At 37.7% G+C, this 20,460-nt stretch overlaps 3 protein-coding genes and 1 pseudogene across 3 annotated transcripts; 3 read left to right on the top strand and 1 right to left on the bottom strand.

The window, feature by feature from the left end:
• The first annotated feature begins 2,324 nt into the window (after positions 1–2,324).
• Positions 2,325–3,705, top strand: LOC137726509 (protein PHLOEM PROTEIN 2-LIKE A9-like). The gene is made up of 3 exons (XM_068465443.1): positions 2,325–2,478; positions 2,616–2,698; positions 3,070–3,705. Exons 1-3 carry the CDS (start codon positions 2,425–2,427, stop codon positions 3,470–3,472), a joined length of 540 nt encoding a protein of 179 aa, XP_068321544.1. The 5' UTR covers positions 2,325–2,424; the 3' UTR covers positions 3,473–3,705.
• Positions 3,706–5,979: 2,274 nt separating this feature from the next.
• LOC137726288 (protein PHLOEM PROTEIN 2-LIKE A1-like) lies at positions 5,980–7,439 on the top strand. The gene is made up of 3 exons (XM_068465196.1): positions 5,980–6,382; positions 6,800–6,915; positions 7,008–7,439. Exons 1-3 carry the CDS (start codon positions 6,008–6,010, stop codon positions 7,411–7,413), a joined length of 897 nt encoding a protein of 298 aa, XP_068321297.1. The 5' UTR covers positions 5,980–6,007; the 3' UTR covers positions 7,414–7,439.
• An 84-nt stretch (positions 7,440–7,523) lies between these two features.
• On the bottom strand, positions 7,524–20,098 carry LOC137724657 (phosphatase IMPL1, chloroplastic-like; annotated as a pseudogene).
• Positions 13,077–14,698, top strand: LOC137726784 (lectin-like). Its single transcript, XM_068465744.1, has 3 exons — positions 13,077–13,586; positions 13,682–13,794; positions 13,881–14,698. The coding sequence occupies exons 1-3, from the start codon at positions 13,077–13,079 to the stop codon at positions 14,251–14,253; spliced, it is 996 nt and encodes a 331-aa protein (XP_068321845.1). The 3' UTR covers positions 14,254–14,698.
• Positions 20,099–20,460: the final 362 nt, after the last annotated feature.

The following is a 20,460-nucleotide window of genomic DNA, read 5'->3' on the forward strand; positions in this document are numbered from 1 at the left end:
TTTTCCGGAAAGCCAGTCTATACTATTTTGTAAATCTCGTAGGGAGCAATGAAAGAGCTGAGAGATACAGGAAAACAAGGGTAGAGTCAAAGTTTACATTACAAAAAATAATTTGGAATATAGGTCAAGGTCTCCTGTAACATGTAGAGCAGTGTTACCTTGATTTTTTGCAGAAGCACTTGAAATTTTGCTAATATAATACGTTATTAGCATTCGACGTTTTTTGTTACAGCTTACACAAAATCAGAAAGTTGCTATTTTAGTTGGAAGAAATTCGAAAGAATAAAAATAAAAACGAATAAACTGCCGTTTTCTTACTTTCTACGGGCGATGTTTTTGTCACCACCAAAATTTAATACCTTAGTTTGACATGGCTGAAAATCCTTGCACATTTGGGAAATAGAAAAATCACAAGGGAATATGACGTCTTTCTAGCTGGACACAGATATAACATCAAAGAATGAAACCCAAATTGCATATTGGATTCCAATCGACCAATGAGTGCCGACCTTCATGTAATATCACTAATGTGTGCTTGAAAGAAGTTTGACTTTGCTTTCACTTTCCTTCATATAATAAATAGTTTAAAAGTTTATAACTATTAGCAATACCAGAACTACAATTTAGTGGTAGTTTTCTCCACTTATAAGTTTGATGTTAGACCATTCTTTAACTCATTGACCTCCACTATTGGCAATATTTATACGTTACACTAAATTCAGTGCACCATATAATATAACACGAGGTTCCAAATTTGAATTCTTCCGCAATGCGGTTGGCACCTAGAGATTGATATTTGAGGGGATCCATTTCAAAGTGGTTTGCGTCACCAAAAGTGTAAACATATACCCTTGGAAAAGAATTAACCAATAGCCGTTGGGGTCCCCCCGCCGCCGGGGGGGGTGTGGGGGTGGAGAAGGGGGAAGGGGGAAGGGGGTGGTGGGTGGTGTGGTGGGGTTGGGTTGGGTTGGGTTTGTTAAGGGAAGAATTATTCCAGTTTCTCTTCTGTCACAATTATGCGTTTCGTGGTAACTTCCCGAAAGCGTAAAGCCAATGAAAGCTACGAAACAATCTATTGTTAAAATTATTCTTGTACGTACTTGTTATGGATGTCCGTTTCTTGATGAAGTGGAGGCCACCAATGAAAATTGAGATCAAGTTGATCAAGATAAGCTCTATATAGGAACCGGATCCCCTCCTGAGCTTAGGAGGCTGAGCCTGCTGAGCAAAGGATCTGAGCCGTTGAAATTTGATCAAACAGTTGTAATTATTATAACTTTTAAAGGGATTCCCTATTTGTAGCCATTTGATCAAATTTCAACGGTTCAGATCCTTTACCAGGCTCGGGCCAGGCCCAGTGCGGGCAGGGCGACCGTCCGGGGTCCAAAAAAATTCATTCATTACTTATACATATCCTTAAAGACTCAAAATCATTAATATTTTTTCAGTCTTATATTGACGAGGCTAGTAAATAAGAAAAAATAACTCACGATTTATACAAAAACACTTTAAAAGTTCAGATGGAAAGCAAAACTCATAATCTATCTACTTGAAAGTCCGAAGTTTTTTAGTTTCTTCTCTTGATACAAAATAAATTAATTATTCTGTGTTTATAAATTATTGAGTTTGAAGTGTTTTTCTAAATATAATTTTATCGATGTCTTATTTGTGAAAACAAATATTTTTTTTATGTGAAATGAAGGCACATTTTTTTACGTCGCCCCGGGCCTCAAAAATCTTTAGACTGTCCATGTCCTTTACTCAGGAGGTTTAGCCTCCTAAGCTTAGGAGGGGATCCGGTTCCCTCTATATATGTGACGTGTCAATGTGAGTGGACTTGTTTGGCAAAAGCCAGCTGCACGTACGTAGCATGCATGCAAAGCCAATTGCGATTCCATACCGCGCGCGTTTGTTAGTAGCCAGTAACCCTTATTGACCCTTATTTATGCCTTGGAGTTATATATGTTTTTAGTACTCAAGTAGGCTTACAGAATTGATCATGATCAAATGCTTTATGAACATGTCTCACGTTGGAACATTTAATACCATTTACTAGCAATCCGACACACACACACACAGACACACACATATATTCTTCTTTTAAAAAGCTAATAAGGAACCTTTTTGCCAAAATAAAAGGCAAAGAACCTTCAGCATAAGTCCAAAGCAATCACTTTATTCTCTATACATAATTCAATTTTATTATCAATTTGTTTTGGTTTCACATTTTGTTTTGTTTTGTGGTAGGCATTAGATTCTTTTCTTCCCAATGGATCATGGATTTATAAAAAGGCTCGGTTAGACTAGAGGTTCTCTATCTTCAAAACTGCGCCAAGAGAAACATAGAGACAGAAAACAAGAAAACATAACTGCAGCAGAAGAAGAAAGAAGAAGAAGAAGAAGAAAACCGAGTTAGGTTTCGAAATGTCTATGACAAAACCTCATTTCCAAGCAGATCCAGATGAAATAAAACAGGAGGTGATTATTCATGTTATAAGGCCTCACAAATTGCTTAATTCATTGCTAAATGTCTTGTTAACATCGGAAAACAATCTTTCGCATATATCTAATTCGTTTCTGTAAAAAAGAGATTAACTGTATATTCGTGTTTACAGGGAAATAATTACATTTTCAGACCACGGGGACTTAGCATTGTATGGGGCAATGATGAACGCTACTGGAAGTTACCTAACAAGAAGTAAGGAATCAATTATCTGAACTACGTGGAAAACCTTAGATATAATCGGTTACCTTAGATGTAATCGGTTGTTTACAACCGGTAAAAGAGAAATATGCCATAAATGCTCATCTCATTTCTCATAAGTATGGAATCTACACCGCTACACCACTTATGCGTGCTTGTTCTGCCTTCTGGGATATGTGTTTTTGGTAGATGTAATGTTTAGACAGTCTCAGTTTGTTACTTTGCACTTGTTAAGGTTTAATAGAATAACAAAATAATGATTTTAGAGTGCAGAATGACATATTGAGAGTGTGAATAGAAGATGCATTGAATTATGTTCGGCTTCGCCTATATGAATAATTTACTACATACTATACATTTTGCAGGCAATCTAAGGATGAACCTACTGAACCTGCGGAGCTGATACAGGTTTCTTGGCTGGAAGTAACCGGCTCATATAGTTTAACACCTGCGAAAAAATATGAAATTAGTTTCGACGTAGAACTGGCACCTGATGCATTTGGTTGGAGAGACATACAAGCTTTCTTGATGGCCAAGGTAGGGAAAAAGGGTAAGTACACTTGGACCAAAGTTAAAGTTGCAGCGCAGGATCCAAAAGACAGTAGATTCACAATTCCTGATGACAACGGCCCGCGAATGAGAATTGAAGTTCCGCAGAATGCTCAGGATAGCACGCTTCATTTTGGTCTGTATGAAGTCTGGAGTGGAAAATGGAAGGGGGGCTTGAAAATTCATCAAGCACTTGTGAAAGATGTAACTCCGAATTAACTTAATTAGTCCACGTACGGTTCACGCGGTATTTTCTATGTATACAGTACACGTATGTATTGAAATATTTTCTACGTCGTTGGGGGTTTTATATATGTGACTATTTAATAATGAGAACAGGTCTCATATAAGATGATTTGTATACCATATATGAAGTATTTGCTACTACAGCATGTATTTGTATCTCAAAAATGAATAAATTCTTTCTTATATATATATTGAGAGCCAATTAATGAAATGCGTGTGTGTCTATACGCACACAAGTATATACGGGCAGTTTTAGCTCCAAATTTTCAAGGGGATGCACTAAAACACTCAGAACTCAGAAGGCTGAAATTCCATCAAGACAATCAATCGCTTCTCACCGAATTTAAACATATAGCGCACGTTCTTATGAGCTATGGAAACTATACTTACATACAGATGTGTTGAAGCTGCAATTAATTCCCAGTTTCTGTGTAACGTTATTCGTTAATTAGGACAGATATAGAGGCCGTTTATCTTCTTCTTGGTACTGAACAAAAGTGAGTTTACATACGATAAATCATGATTATGTAGTTAACTAAAGAAAACTCATTTTGAAAATCTATAGAACTCGGGTTCATAAGTTCGCATGATTATCGTAACCCTTTCGGTCCTTTGTGAATTCTGAGTCACTAACAAGAAAGGAACGTAGCGACAACCTTCCAACTGCGGGAGCAAAAACTCGGCCAGGGATCTGCTGTCCCGAACTTTGCGTCTCCTGCCATGTCTCCTTCTAATTATGCCATTAACTTAACTCCCAATTTAACGGTGTCAACTTTTCTTAATTAATATTTATTTAAATACAAAAACTGATTCACTAAAGAAAACTGAAAATCAGAACAAAAAGAAAGCAAATCCCAACTGGAAGTCCGAAAGTCTGCAACTCCCTCCAATCTCAGTTGGCGGCAATTCACACGGCTGTTGAAGCTTCCATTTCACTCTCTCCTTCTATATCTCCCCAGCAAAGTCCCGTAGGATGATTGAGGCGAACCTTCCCGTAGATTATGATCTCGCCGTTTATTGTCATCGAGTCGATTCAAATCTCGTTTGTATAGATTGACCAGATTTCTTCCTTGCTTCCTCAAACCAAAATTTACATAAAATTTGATGTTTGACGGGCTGAGTCGATCATGATTGGGTATTTGAACGGAGAAAATAATGGCGAACAGAGAGAAAAGGAGGTTTCGCCAGCCGTGGAGTTCTCCGATGACAGACCGGTGTTGTTGGCTGTCGAATTGGTGTTGATGGGAATTTGAGTGGCTGTTGGTTTTAATTTTTTAACTTTTAGTTTTTATTTATTTAACCTTATTATTTTGACGGGAAAAAAAACCCTTATCAAACATGACACTGTTGAATTACAAGTTAAATTAAAGGACATGAAAGGAGACACAAATTTAGGGACAGCAAATCCCTAACCCAAAAACTCACCTCCAAAAAGAGAGATACTGACTGTAGAAATTGGGGTCATTTTGGAGAAAATTTTCCATGTAATTGGAACACACACCTCAGCGAGAGAGAAGAGGAGAAACAAAAAGAGGAAGAAAGGTGTCGCCGGTGGAATCACAGGGCGGTGATGGGGGTGAGTGATTTCTGATAGGGTGGGTGGTCGGCGGGGAAGGAGGAAGTCGAAGAGTTTTCTGACGTCTTTCTCTTTCAACTATTATGTTAGGGGTATATTAGGAATTTTATTGACCAATTTATTTAATGCCTATCATAAATAACAAAACGTGGCAAACTTTTTATTTTCAACAATAACATTGACACATGATAATGTTTCATTGGTTGGGAACTCCACGTAAGCTAATGTGCCAGTCACCTAGGAAATTTTTTCGTCACGTTGAAGGTTGTTCCGGACCTTTGGTGGTCTTCAATTTAAATTCTAGAGGGTAGATTTCCAACTTCTATAATGCGTAGGAAAGAAAAGAAGATGGCTTTCAAACATATTGTAAACCAGTAAAGGAAGCTTCTCAAATCGATTTTCCAAAGTAAAACAAGAATTTAAGATGATCGTGATCGGTTGCAAATTTGAAGATTACTTTATAAACGGGATTTACTCAAATCGATTTTCGAAAGTAAAACAAGAATTTAAGACAATCGTGATCGGTTACAAATTCAAAGATTACTTTATAAACGGGAATAATACATCGGATGTGATGCCTTATTTGAGAATAAAGCTATTTTTCTGCAGAATGGAATATATTTTGATAAACAAACAAAAGTTTTACTTATTGGCATAAAAACTTTTTTCAAAAGTGCTTTCCGATCTAGTGCTTTCCTACATGGTCGAAATTCCAAAGTTTCCAAGCCATTGCTTGCTAATTCATGCTTTATATCAACATAACCGAAAACTAGAGAATAAAAGGTTCGCAAGGCATCTTTCTTGGGTTTCAAGCTACAACTCTCGTTCTCGTCCGCACGTTGCGGTGACTCGTGGAAATTACTTGTTTAGCCGCCTTGCTATCTATATATATAAAGTAAAAACATCACCGGTTTGAAGAACTGCATGCAGAGATGGGGACTGGGTGGTCACAAGATGAGGCCTCACAGTCACGGTCGCAGCCGCCTAGTGAGCAACCGACTAATAATAAGGTAGCGGCAGAGAAAGAAACAGAAGCAAAGCCGACTGTCTCTAAACCCACGGTGGTAGAGAGAACAGCTGCTGATCATCAGGCCAAGCCCTCGGCGAATAACAACCAGGTAGCCGCAGCAGCGAAAGAAGTCAAGGAAATAGAGAAAAGGACAGCGGCACAGCAAGTTAGGCAGCAGCAGTTCCCACATAACTATGAAGCCCTTGTGAAAGATGCTGACACACCAATAAACAAGTCCTCAATTGAAAACCTCTTTCAGCAGCTCCAAGCAGGAGTTGTCTTAAACCAAAAGAAAAAGGTGAAATCCCTGCATCTAACTTTCTGACAATTTTAAATTATTTTTCCTATTTGTTTTTCAGTTATTGTGTGAAATTATCAAACATGCTTCAGAAATGTGAAATTGTTCTAATTCTTACTGAAATTTAGCTCCAAATGATCAAAACTAAAGCAACTTATCTGGAAATGATTTTTGCACACTGCTTTTCTCCCTCTGGACACTCGTGTTTGTTTATAGCATTTGACTATTTGTATAAACCAAAAGAGAATCACTTCAAGGGCAGCAATAAACAAGGTGTGCAAAAGAAGTAAATGGGTGTGCGGAAACCATTTCCTTAAATATATCAAAAGTTCAACTCTTGATAGGACTTGAAATATCAACAATCATGTTTATCCATTTTTTTCTTGACTATCATTAGCAATTTAATTGTTATTGCAGAAATATTGGGTTGATAAAAAGTCCAACAACTGTTTTATGGTGTATGCAAGAGATCTCTCAATCACTTGGGCCGAAGACAATCGTTACTGGCACTGGTACTCCCTGCAAGAAACCAGGTAGCAAAATCTTCAATCCGTATATCACAATTGATTGTTGGATACTGCTATATATATATAGAAATCGGTCCTAACTTAGGGTTTAATTGCAGTGACGTCTTCATTGATGCTGCTGAACTGTTGAATGTATGTTGGCTAGAAGTGCACGGGAAGTTTGAAACCGCAAACCTGTCACCCGGAACTCTTTATGAAGTTGCATTTGTGGTCAAGCTGAATGCTGCAGATTATGGATGGGAAGTTCCAGTCAATTTCAGGCTCACTCTCCCTGATGGTACCAGGCAGTGCCGTAAAGTTAATCTGATGCAAACCCCAAGAGGACAATGGGTCGAGATCCCAGTTGGCGAGTTTAAAGCATCACCTGAGAAATCTGGCGACATGGAGTTTTCGATGTATGAATATGATGGCGGGAACTGGAAGAAAGGGCTTGTTATCAAGGGTGTCGTCATTCGTCCTAAAAACCAAGTTGCACAGTACTCAGCAACTTCGCTTACGAGCTGAGAAATAAAGTTCCGGTTTTTTTTTTTTTTTTTCTTTCTAATAAAGCAGAAATGAGAGAAGTGCTTATGTAAGAAATGGTCCGAACAGAATAATGAAACGATGATCCACTTTTAACTACTGCCCAAATTCCGCATTTTTCTTTCTGCTTCAGTAAAGTGAGTACGGTGACTCCAGACAGGATCAATTCTTGACGAGAAAGATCGATGATGATCATTATCGACGATTATTTCTGAATTAGAACAATTCAAACCTATTCCATTTGCCTAAAGCAACATAGGAAAACATGCTATGCTGTAATTAAACCCCTAAAGCAATATTCATGTCAGTAAAGGAACACATGCTGAGATATAATATAGGCTAAATTACATTTTGCCGTATCAGGTTTGTGTTCGATTTCAATTTCTTACAATATCTTTAAAACATTTTAATTTCATACATTTACTTATCATTTGATTTCAATTTCATACGACCGTTAAAAAATCTATTAAGTTAACTGTTTAATGATGATGTGACAAATATGTGATCCTCATTTGTGCTGACATGACTGCTACATTTGTGCTGATATGACTGCTACATTTGTGCTGATATGACTGCTACATTTGTGTTACGTGACTAAAAACTTAATAAAAAAATTTAAAATATTAAAATAATTAATTAAAGAAAAATATTAGAAAAAAAAAAAAACCAAAACCCAAACCCCTTCGAATTCCCCACCCGTTTCGCTCACGATCCGGGATATTCGAATCGCGGACCGGTGGCCCTGTTTGTTCGTGTAGGCGAACCCGGAGGTGTCGCCGGAGATTTTAATCGGCAGGAGGCCGTCGTCTTCCGGGTTTTTATCCTCTACTTCGCGGTCCAGCCAGATTATCCCGCGCATCGACTTGGGCTTGTACCAGAGCTTGATGTAGTTCTTCCTCTGTTTCCAGAGCTTGGCGGAGGCGGCAATGCCGAAAACGATGTCGTTTATCCCCGTCGGCTGGTTTGCTTTATCCGGTTGTTGGGTTTTGAGGTGGAGCATCTGGGAAGTCCGAGCTTGGGCGGTAGTGGTGTTGCCGGTGGAGGAGGAGGAAGAGAGGCGGAGAGGGGTGAAAGGGTCGTTGTCGTCGGAGCAGGCGGCGCGTGAGGTGGAGACGACCTTGAGAGTGTAGACAATGTAAGTGAGAGGGACGAAGAGGAGGAACTAGACGAGGAGTTTAGGGGTGGCTTGAGATTGGGAGTCGGGTCCAGGAATTGGGGTCCCTGTGGAGCTCCGCATCTGAGATCCCAAATCACTTTGTCTTGATCTTTCTGGCTCCCTTTCATTTTTCTCTCGAAGTCCCTCTCTCCCTCAAAGCTCAACGCCTTTCGCTGCACTCTGTTGATTGAAGAAAAAAATCAGAGGTTTTGCAGCACTGGGTTTTCAAAGGTTCTTACATTGTGTGGGATATTTGGTTCCTTTGGGAACCCAATTGGGGTGGTTCAAATCTCTCTGAAATTTTCAATCAGTGGTGGAGAAAGATTGGGACTTTTGGGGGGAGAATTGGGGATTGAATGGGAATGGGGAGACCCAGTTGGGGGATTTGTGGGGTTAGGAGGTTTGGAATTGAAGAAAATGGGAGTGAAAAGGAGGAAGAAGATGAGGATGGTGTTGGTGTTGCAGAAGAGAGGTAAAGGCGAGAGCTTGCATTGCTTGCTGCCAGGTTGCACATAACATGCCCGAAGAGAGGGGTGGAGCCGTGGAGGGGATGGTGGGGTGGAGGGCTGCTCGGGTCGGGAAGATGAAGCGGTTCAGGGTTTTTTTTTATAAATACTTTTCTTTAATTAATTTTTTTTAATTTTTAATTTTTTTATTAAATGTTTAGCCACGTGTCACAAATATAGCAGTAACATCAACATAAATAGGGACCATATATTTGCCACGTCATCACTCAACGATTAACGTAACAAATTTTTTAACTGTTGTATGAAATTGAAATAAAATGACAAGTAAATATATGAAATGAAATTAAAATGTTTTAAAAATGTTGTAAAAAATTGAAATTGATGTCAAGTTTGAAAAAAATGTAATTTACCCTATAATATATATATCATGTGCGCTTGAAATGTACTTTACAGTGAACGTCACCAATGAAACAATGAGAGACCATCTTCCGGTGGAAGATATGTTCTCAGCACGATTGGCAAAAACAAAGAAAAAAGAACCGTCAGGTGCATCAAATGTCTGTTGTGTAACCTTCGGGCTTGTTCCTTTGCTCTTCAATTTCTCTGTTGCAGGTGCAATCCTCTCTAAAAGCTGTATTTTACAAAAATGAAATTCAAGAATTATTCATTTTAAACCATTAGTGCATTAATATGATTACAATCTACGGCGTCTTTTACAGGAAATCATAGCATTACTTTGAGCTCTGTTACGGACTTACAATACCATCTGCTCTACTCACTCGCCTCAACCTACCCTAAAACAAAAATTGGAGCGAAAAAAATGGAAAGGGAAAGGAAATCTTGCCACTTCATGAGTAGAAACATACATCAAGTTAGGGGAACTGAATTGACTTTTGACTCTTCGTAAATGGTTATATAAATTGTGAACAAGATTAGTGGCAGTAACGGAAAGGCAATGAAAAGTTAAGATCATGCGTTATAGAACCGTGGTTCGATCTTAACACATAAGGTTTTGTAATTGGATTCTGGATAAAGCAGAATATTAACCTTGCCGTGCAGCACATCATTGGATACCAAGACAGATCTATCAAATACAGAAAATTTTCCGCCATCCATGCGTGTAACCTTTCCTCCAGCCTCTTCAATTATCTGTTCAAAATTGCAATACCAAATTCTATGAATAATGGAAATCACACATCTGATCACCAGGATTTTGCTGAGAGAAAAGTGAACTACAATTTTCATGCATCAGTTTAAGCACCTTGTCATAAGAGATTGCCGGAAGCAACCCTTTCAAATACTTGCCATAAAAACGTAAAGGATGAGTCTTATGACAGAAAGTCTATGTATATTCTTCCCGCGTAAACTATTCATACTGCAAATAAGTGTTAATATGAAAGTCTGTATATTAATATGAAGGAAAAACAATAAGTGTTAATCAAGATACCACTGCAAATATTCTAGCATCCCATAAGATCAGACTCAGTCATCGACCGAAAATAACATGATTCGGCATAGTTATAGATTTCAATTTTTTTTTTTTCTTTTTCTTCTAGTGTAAGAAATACTAACCTCATCAGTTTGGCTCACATGAATTTTTTGGCCATTACAAAATGCTCCCCCTCCTAATATAACACAGATTATCAATTGAAGCTCAACGTCAATAGTACACTTAGAAAATCATACAAGGCAGAAGCAACTATATAGACCGAACTTCCATACCAGCACTAGCAGAAAAAATGCGGCTATTCCAACACATAGGGCCCCCAACGAACTCGACCTGAAAATATAGATGGAAAGCCAACATGTTATTTCCCCACTATATCATTCATGGATGTACAGTATAAGATGATTTTTGGTCCACATCCTAACAGTTTCGAGCTTTTGAAAATAATGGTAAATCAATAATATTTATCACGGTAACAGAGTAAGAGATCCTAAGCTCAAATCATTGCATCGTAACCTTGCTATATAAGTTGAAGACACTTTGACGCTAATAATAAGGCCCACGTGTGAAGGGGAGTACTGGAAAATCAAATAGACATCTTAACATATCATGGAATCATGCAAGCAACATGTCAAATAAAATCTACTATATGTGATCAGTACCACTGCAGCAGCAACAGGTTTTCCTCAAAATAAAACTCCAACAGAAACAGCAAAGCTAGTATAACCATGTGCAAAATTTGTTGCTCCATCTACGAAGATATCAGAGGTTAGATAAGACAAAACAAAGAATTGTCAGGTTACTCTAAAAAGGTGGGGATATAAAACGCTACCCCAGCTACCACCCTAATAGCTCTTTCCAATTTCATATCAGCCATCAGAAAGTTCGTCTCTAAACATTCATATATATATATATATGAGTATATGAACTTCCGGCTATATACATAAACATAATATTTACTAATTATTGCTACCATTGGTTATGAAAATGTCAAAGTCAAAAGTATTGAGGTAAGAATTATGAAGGCTGAAAAATTTACAGTAAATCATGTTCCGAAACACTAATATCATGAAACCATATCATACTTGATGGAGTCTTGAAAAACCCAATATGCACAAGCACACCTATAGTGCACCTTAGAAGATAGGGGTGTGCTATCCACACATCCCATTTTACTTCTCACATACCTTTTGATAATTTATGTCCGTTGATCTTCTTCAAGTTATCTGATCCGACAACCGAAAATTAAAAAGGTGTGTAAGAAGTAAAATAGGGTGTGTGGATATCACACCCCAGATAGGATCAATGCACCACATATAATTAGATGATACATCTCCAGTTATTCCACCCTCCTCTCCAAGAATAAGGTGATATACGAAGTTCTTTCTCACACTTCTAAAATTGTGGCTTCACTCTTTTTATCTGTGCTGCAAATAGTTTTCATATCACATGAAAATTCATGCTAGGCTGTTATACTTTTTAAGAATGAGAACGGAACACATGATAAGTGAATTTTCCTTCATGATTAGTGAATCTTGCTTGTAAAAGGTTCGACCTTTACATGTAACTTTCAACCTCTACATGTAGAGAGTCAAACTTCTACTCCATTCTAGAAAGTGTTACCACTACAAGTCAATTGAAGCGTCATAAACACACACTAGTGAAAGCATGTCGATTCAGTTCTTACTCAGTGACCAAGTCCATTAGTCCCTTATGGGTGATATTCCGAGGCTTCTTAACAGCATACATCACAACCTGAAAAGAGACGCAGATAAGCTTTATGAAGTTCATGATGATTCAGTAATGGGAGACACGGCAAGTATTACACATAACGCAATGAAAACATGCTTTCTAGCTGCAAACCAATATCATTATATAACACCGGCAAAAAAATTCTCCTTTAATACCTCTTTTTTGTGAAAATATTTTGACCATGTGTAGTTGCCAACTCCTATCAGGATGAAATTTAACAACTTTCATTCCCTAAACATATATTTAACGGAAAAAAAAGGCGATGCCGGAGTAAAATAACACTCTCAGAGTAAACAAAGGCATGATCAAAAGCCAACAATGCTTCCAAAACCAAATTAACATACCCAACAGGATTAAAAAAAAATAATAATTAAAAAAAAAAAAAACCTTTTTGGGCGTATGGTCATTGATTTAGGTGTTTGATTATTTTGTATATGCAAATTCATCAAAACTGAAGACGAATGATTTTTGCTAATGCAATAATCACTTACAAATTTAAATATTACTTTATAAATGAGAATAATATATGGGATGTGATGTCTTATCTGAGAATGAAGGCTATTAAATAGAATATACACGATAAACAAACAAAAGTATTTAACAAATACTTTTTATACATATCAAATACAAAAAGTCGGGAATCCAAAAACTTTAGCAAAAAATTCTTAGGCCAATCTAGTGCTTTCCCACATGATCGAAATTCCAAAGTAAAAGAAAAGGAATTCATGCTTTCCCATGTGGTTAAAATATTTACAGCCCCCATCTCTTTATCTCTGTCTATCTATATAAAGTAAAAACAAAATTAAAGAACCACATAAAAGAGATGGGGCAAAAGAAATCTCGCAGTCGACCCTCTAACCCCCCGCCCGCATCGACTCCCTATAACCCCCCGCCCGCATCGAGACCCTCTAAACCCCCGCCCCCGTCTAACCCCCCGCCCGCATCGACTCCCTCTAAACCCCCGCCCCCGCCTAGCCCCCCGCCCGCATCGACTCCCTCTAACCCCCCGCCTGCATCGACTCCCTCTGACCCCCCGCCCGCATATACTCCCACTAACCCCCCGCCCCCATCTACTCCCTCTAATCCCCCACCCCCATCTAACCCCCCGCCTGCATCGATTCCCTCTAGCCCCCCGCCCCCATCGACTCCCTCTAGCCCCCCGCCCGCATCGACGCCCTCTAACCCCGCTGCCACAGGAGCACAGCAAGTGAAGCAGCTCCCACATAACTATAAAGCCATTATAAAGGATTCTGACTCACCTATCAAGGAGCCCTCCCCTACAGAACTCCTTGAGGAGCTTCAAAAAGGAATTTTTTTAGACGAAATGAAAAAGGTGAAATCCATGCATCCAACTTTCCTACAATTTTAAATTCTATTTCCTCTTTGTTTTCCAGTTACTGCATGAAATTGTTCCAATTCCTACTGCAGAAATATTGGGTTGATAAGAATTCCAACAATTGTTTTACGGTGTATGCAAGAGATCTCTCGATCACTTGGAGCGGAGACAGTCGTTACTGGCGCTGGAACACCGTAGAAGACGGGTATCAAAAACTTCAATCCGTATATCACAATTGGTTGTTGATAACTGCTATATAGTAATCGGTCCTAACTTAGGGTTTAAATGCAGTGGTGACCGCATTGATGTTGCTGAACTGTTAGATGTATGTAGGCTAGAAGTGTACGGAAAGCTTGATACCGCATACCTGTCACCCGGAACTCTCTATGAAGTTGTATTCGTGCTCAAGCTGAATGCTAAAGAATATGGATGGGAAGAACCAGTCGAATTCACTCTCGAAACCCCAGCTGGTGACAAGAACACTCGTAATGTTGATCTGATGCAAAAGCAGAGAGGAAAATGGGTTGAGATCCCAGCCGGCGAATTTAGAGCATCGCCTGAGCAGTATGGCAACATGATTTTTTCGCTCCGTCAACTTGGTGGGCAGTGGAAGAAAGGGCTTGTTATCAAGGGTGCCGAAATTCGTCCTAAAACTGAAAAATAAGTTGCATAGTACTCGGCAACTTTGCTTATGAGCAGCGAAATAACGTTCTAGGTTTTTTTTTTTTTTTTAATTAATGAAGCAAAATTAGAGGAATGCATATGTAAGAAATGATGGGACCAGAACAATGAAAGGAAGATATAGTTTTAACTACTGCCCAAAATTCAAGCATTCCCCACAAGAATCAAATGCAAGTTCCATCTGGATTCTTCTTCAAATTACATTATTTACGCAATGCCGACACATCCAAAGAATTACAGAAACAGAGCTAAAAAGCAAACCTCAGCGCCAGTCTTAGGATCGAGTTTACAAAGCTAAGTCCTTTGCTACTGCAAAAATACAAGGAAGCATTGAGGGGTGATGATCCTGTCTTTTAGAGGATGTATATATGCTACAATGCTTGCAGGAAGGGATTCATAGAAGAGTGTAGGACTCTGGTTGGGTGTGATGGCTGCAACATCACGAGACCTGGACCTTGGTTTCTTGATGGATATTTATTACAGACAAGCAGAAGGGCTTGGGAGTTGGGACTAGCTATTGAGAACTTCTCTAATGCAGAGGATAGACATTGTATTAGGCACCATCATAGCAACTTCAGGTCCGATGGCCATGGTAATTCGGCACTAAAACTAAGGCTAGGGGCTGCAGCTAGGGCCACTAAGCAAAGATGGATAAGATCTTGATGCTATCTGAAAGTGCATATAACTGGTTGGTAAAAAGGCCAGCTAAAAATTGGAGCAGGTCACACTTCTCCATATGTTCTAAGTGTCGTATTTTGCTAAATAATTTGTGTAATGCTTCACTTCTAAAACTCTAGAAGCAAGGAACATGCCTATATTGATAATGCTACAGAAAATTCATAGTTACTTGATGTAAAGAGAGAAGATAAATGGCATCGGAAGGTTGGACCTAAAATTGTTTAGATTTTGGAAAAGATTGCTCAAGAGAGTGGACCATGCCTTGCTCAAAATGCCGGGGAGGCAAGTTTCAAGTGACACACATGTACTGGGCGCAATATGCAGTGGATTTAAATAGACATTCATGCTCATGCAGAAAATGAGATCTATGTGGTATTCCTTGTTGTCATGCCTTGGCCGCAATTACAAGACAACAGAGGAGTCCGATCGACTATGTAAACCCAGTATACAAAAGAGAAGCATAGTACAGAGCTTATGGGAAATTTATCTCCCCAGTGCCTGGCCAAGATTTGCGGGAAAAAAAATGGTAATAGACACATTAAGCCTCCTTATTACCGCAAGCAAACTAGAAGACCAAAAAAGAGTAGGACTAAAGAGCAAGATGAGATACCAAGAGTGCTACTAAATTGAAGATGTATGATATAATCATTCACTACTAATCAGTTTGTGGCTCAGATGCTCATAATTTTTCCAAGGGCATATTTGTCGATTTGTCCCTGAACTTGTATGGAGTTGCCAATTTTTCTCCTAAACTTTAATTTTAACCGATTACTCCCTTGAACTAAAATTAAAGTTCAAGGAGAAAATTGGCTAATTAAGAAAGTTCAAGGGGTAAACGGCTAAAATTAAAGTTCAATGAGGAAATTGGCAGCTCCATACCAGTTCACAAGGAAAATCAACCGATACCTCTTTTCCAATTTACTTTAGTCTAAAGTATCCAACCATCAATGCAAAACAAACCTCGAACTTTAAAAGTTTTTTTTTCTCTCCTATGTGAGAGCTCTCTCCCCTGTGAGTGTACTTTCCTTCTCTGTGAGGGTTCACCTCTTTATGTCATCAGCTATAATTAGGGGTGGGCATGGTTTGGTTTGGTGCGGTTTTGAGTGAAACTGAAACCGAAACTGAAATTTTTTACGGTTCGGTTCGGTGCAGTTTTGAAGCCAAAACCAAAATAAAACCAAACCGTTTGATTTGGTTCGGTGCAGTTTCAAACAGTTTTAGTTTGGTTTTTAAGAAAAAATGTACAATTTGCAATTTAACATATTAATAAGCATTTCCCAATAGTAATAGGAAAAAGATATTTGTTATGTAAATAATTAGCATGTTGCATGCAATTGTGATGTTAAAACATGTTTGTGCAACAAAAGGGTGTTGCTTACAATGTTTATCATAAAACAAGCTGAATAAATTTGAATTCATTAAACGTAAGTGAAACTTTCATACTAGAATATGTGATATCATGCTTCAAATGAGTGGACTTCATTAAATTAACAATATTAGTCCACCCTTATACATATATGTGTGTGTGATGGTATAAAATAACAAAGGTCCTTCAAGTTATTGAACGAAAAAAAGTGATGAATGATGATATTCTAGTATGGTTGAGTCCATACTAAGTGTATAGATTCTAACAAACAACCAATTAAAACATAAAATCTAATATGAACATTTAATTAAATATTTATTAATATTTGCGATGCGATTCGATTTCGGTACGGTTTTCAAAAGCTAAAACCAAACCATTTTTTATGTTGTGGTTCGGTTTCAAAACCGAAACCATTTCAAAACCGTAAAATCAAACCGTTCGATGCGGACCCTAGCTATAATCTACCCCTCCCCTTCCATTACCCAATCACCATTAATGCCCAGACCCATAACGTAACCTCCACGAGACCTCATTAATGGCCAGACCTACATCCCAACCTCCACAAACATCTTATCACCCATTAATTTCGTTTCACCTAAAACCCATACCTTCAGTCTGCCCTCCTCTTCCTCACCTTAAATCTCAAGTAAACAAAGGCATGACCAAAAGCCAACAATGCTTCCAAAACCAAATTAACATACTCAACAGGATTAAAAACAGAAAAGAAAAAAAAAAATTCAAGCATACCCCACAAGAATCAAATGCAAACTCCATCTGGATTGTTCTTCAAATTACATTATTTACGCAATGCCGGCACATTCAAAGAATTACAAAAGCAGAGCTAAAGAGCAAACCTCAGCGCCAGTCTTAGCGGCCTTCTCTCAACCACTCCAACGAGCTGACCAATTGGAATTGGTCCGGTTGATTTGGCGCCAACTTTCACATACACCTCCCGGTTTGGAATTCCAGATAACACAGCCTTTGTGCAGAGACTTCTCGTCGGTTTGGCAATCAAAAGTCCAAATCTTTGAAACCCATGTTGGAAATTTTTGCTTTGAATTCAGAAAAAGTGAGTAACTTGGTCGATTGGGCGGTAAAGTTGATCTGGGTATTTGAGAAATTCTGAGAAGAACGTTTGTGGAGAAACCAGGGACCTGCCTATTTTAACTGAATGAAGTTAAGGTGTTGGTATTCCTGTTTTATTATTTCGCAGTTTGTTTCTGCCACGAAATTTGCTTAAGGGTATCGGGTGATGAAGATGGAAGCATCTTTTTGTGTTCCACACACTACGGACACTTGTTCATCCCATTTTTTTAATTTTTACCTGTTTCTTTTCTTTCTTTTGCTTCCATCGGTTTGCAACATTTATTTGAGCAGAAAAACTGACTTAACCATCAAAAATTTAGGAACGTGCTATCCACACGTTTTATTTTACTTTTCACGTATTTTTTGATAATTTTTGTCCGTTGATCTTCTTCAATTCATCTGATCCGATAATCGAAAATTAAAAAAGTATGTGAGAAGTAAAATGGGATGTGTGGATATCACATCTCAAAATTTATTGGTCAAATCTCCCACACTTAAAATGTGTGGTCATCGATTAAGATGTTTAATTATTATATATATACAAATTCATTAAAATTGAAGACGAATAATTTTTACTACTGCAATAATCACTTACAAATTTAAATATTAATTTATAAATGAGAATAATATATGAAATATGATGTCTTAACAAAGAATGAAGGCTATTAAATGGAATATATAAGGTAAACAAACAAAAGTTTTAGCATATAGAATAAAGGCTTCATTTGAAAGTACTTTCCAATAAAAAAAGTCATGATCGAGTTGTTGGTGCGGTGGGAATCGTCCCGCCCCTCCCCCCCCCCTCTTTCTTCTCAACATATAAAGTTACAAAAACCTATGTCTCTTTGCAATCTATTTTTTCTTTTAGCTTCCCAATATTTTTATTTTTATTGAATGTTTAAATCAACAATCACATGGTTTTGAAGTCTTGAACATTGTAATTTGAGGTAGCATTCAAAAATTTATTATTCAGCTAGATTATTCTAACACTTAGTTCGTTGGTTGGTGTTGATTTTAGAAAGAAAACAAGATAACTAATTGCATGTGGTCTAATATCCTAGTGAATCGAGTGTTGGGTTTCCAATCATGCCCCACGGGTTCGAAACTTCTCTCGTCCCCTAAATTATTGTAATACTTTTGAACCCTCCCCTCCTTAATAATAATAATAATAATTTTTTTATAAAAAAAAATAAAAAATCAAGAGAACTCATTAACGTTGTTGAATTTATTATTTTCTTCAATCAAGTTTTATTATTCTTTATTCTCTTGATTATCAAGTTTTATTGCTATGCACTCTCAATCGTAAACTTATGACTGCAAACACTTAGTACATTTGCGTATAAAAATATGAGATGGATAATATTTAAGTAATATTTGTATATCATTTTTTTAATATTAATTTTTAATGATATTTAATGTAGAAATAAGCACTTTTATGTATTTAACAAATTCATTTTATACATATCAAATACAAAAAGTTGGGGATCCAAAAACTTTAGCAAAAAATTCTTAGGCCAATCTAATGCTTTCCCACATGGTCGAAATTCCAAATTAAAAGAAAAGGAATTCATACTTTCCCACATGGTCGAAATTCCAAAGTAAAAGAAAGAGAGTTCATGCCAATCTTGTCCTCGGGTTCGAAACTTCTCCCGTCCCCTAAATTATTGTAATAGTTTTGAACACTCCCCTCCTTAATAATAATAATAATAATAATAATAATAATAAAAGAACTCATTAACGTTGTTGAATTTATTATTTTCTTCAATCAAGTTTTATTATTCTTTATTCTCTTGATTATCAAGTTTTTATTGCTATGCACTTTCAATGTCACGCCCCGATCCCGACATACGTCCAGGATCGACACGTGACGTTACCAAATACTCGTATATCTCACATATCCCGTCTCCGGGATATGGCAAATCACAATTCGAGAAACAAATTGCAAAGAAATTTTTTCGTTTACCTTATGACTGCATCTAACCTCCTCGTTAGACTGCCTACGTACCCTTAATAGGGATCAAGCCGTTCGTAGTTCATTATCACAAAATCAAACATTTATTCCACTAAGTTCAAGCAGAAAAGCATAGTATTCCTCAATCGTTCAATATAACCTGACAACATGTAATTCCTAGACTCAGGCTACATAACCAATCCCCATGAAAACATGATTCCTCTCTCATCCAACATATAAATCATTATGTCTCATTATGATATCACAATTCACAAAATACATCATATTTAAGAACCGATGAAACACAAAACCATTCTCTAGCCACATTAATTGATTAATTTGATCAAAGTAATAACAATCATTCTCATATATTCTAAATTCATACCTTATGAAATCATAATCGAATCGTAGAAAATTCCGAACGAGTCACCCAGATGTCCAACATCTTTTCTAACTCAATTCACAAGATTCTCGAAACCATTGACACAAATATATATAAAACTAAGGCTAGAGTGACACAGTTAGGCCAAGCCTACTTCTCCAAATAATGGGATTTCAGACCACTCTACAAAATCCAACAACCCCGAGTTCTGGACCACTCAACGAAACCAAACCAAATATGATCGCCTAAAAATGCACCATGTACAACTAGTCATCATCACCTCTAGAATGCGTATGGTCCCCCATCGCGGGTATACCAAGCAGGACCATAGGCATAAACTCATCGTGCAGGCAGTGATCACCCATCGCGGATATACCAAGCATGATCACCCCTGAATACATATGGTCCCCCCATCGCGGATATACCAAGCTAGACCATCCATGTACCATAACTACGTGGTGCAATCTCATCATTACACATTAAACATAATTATACGTATGCATGCCATCGATTCCACATATCAACCAGCATCAAGTCAGATGGAGCACAATATAAGGAATTCCCTTAATTAATATTTCTACTAAAAATCTAATAAAGTACCTAACTTATCTCTTGACTTCCATCTCCATCTCATGCTAGGTAGTAATGCCAAGTTCAAATAGGTATTCAGTTGGCAAGCATAACCAAATAATTATCAAACAATACTTAGATCCCATAGTTATCATAA

This window comes from Pyrus communis, chromosome 2 (genome assembly GCF_963583255.1).
Source record: "Pyrus communis chromosome 2, drPyrComm1.1, whole genome shotgun sequence".
NCBI classification, from domain to species: domain Eukaryota; kingdom Viridiplantae; phylum Streptophyta; class Magnoliopsida; order Rosales; family Rosaceae; genus Pyrus; species Pyrus communis.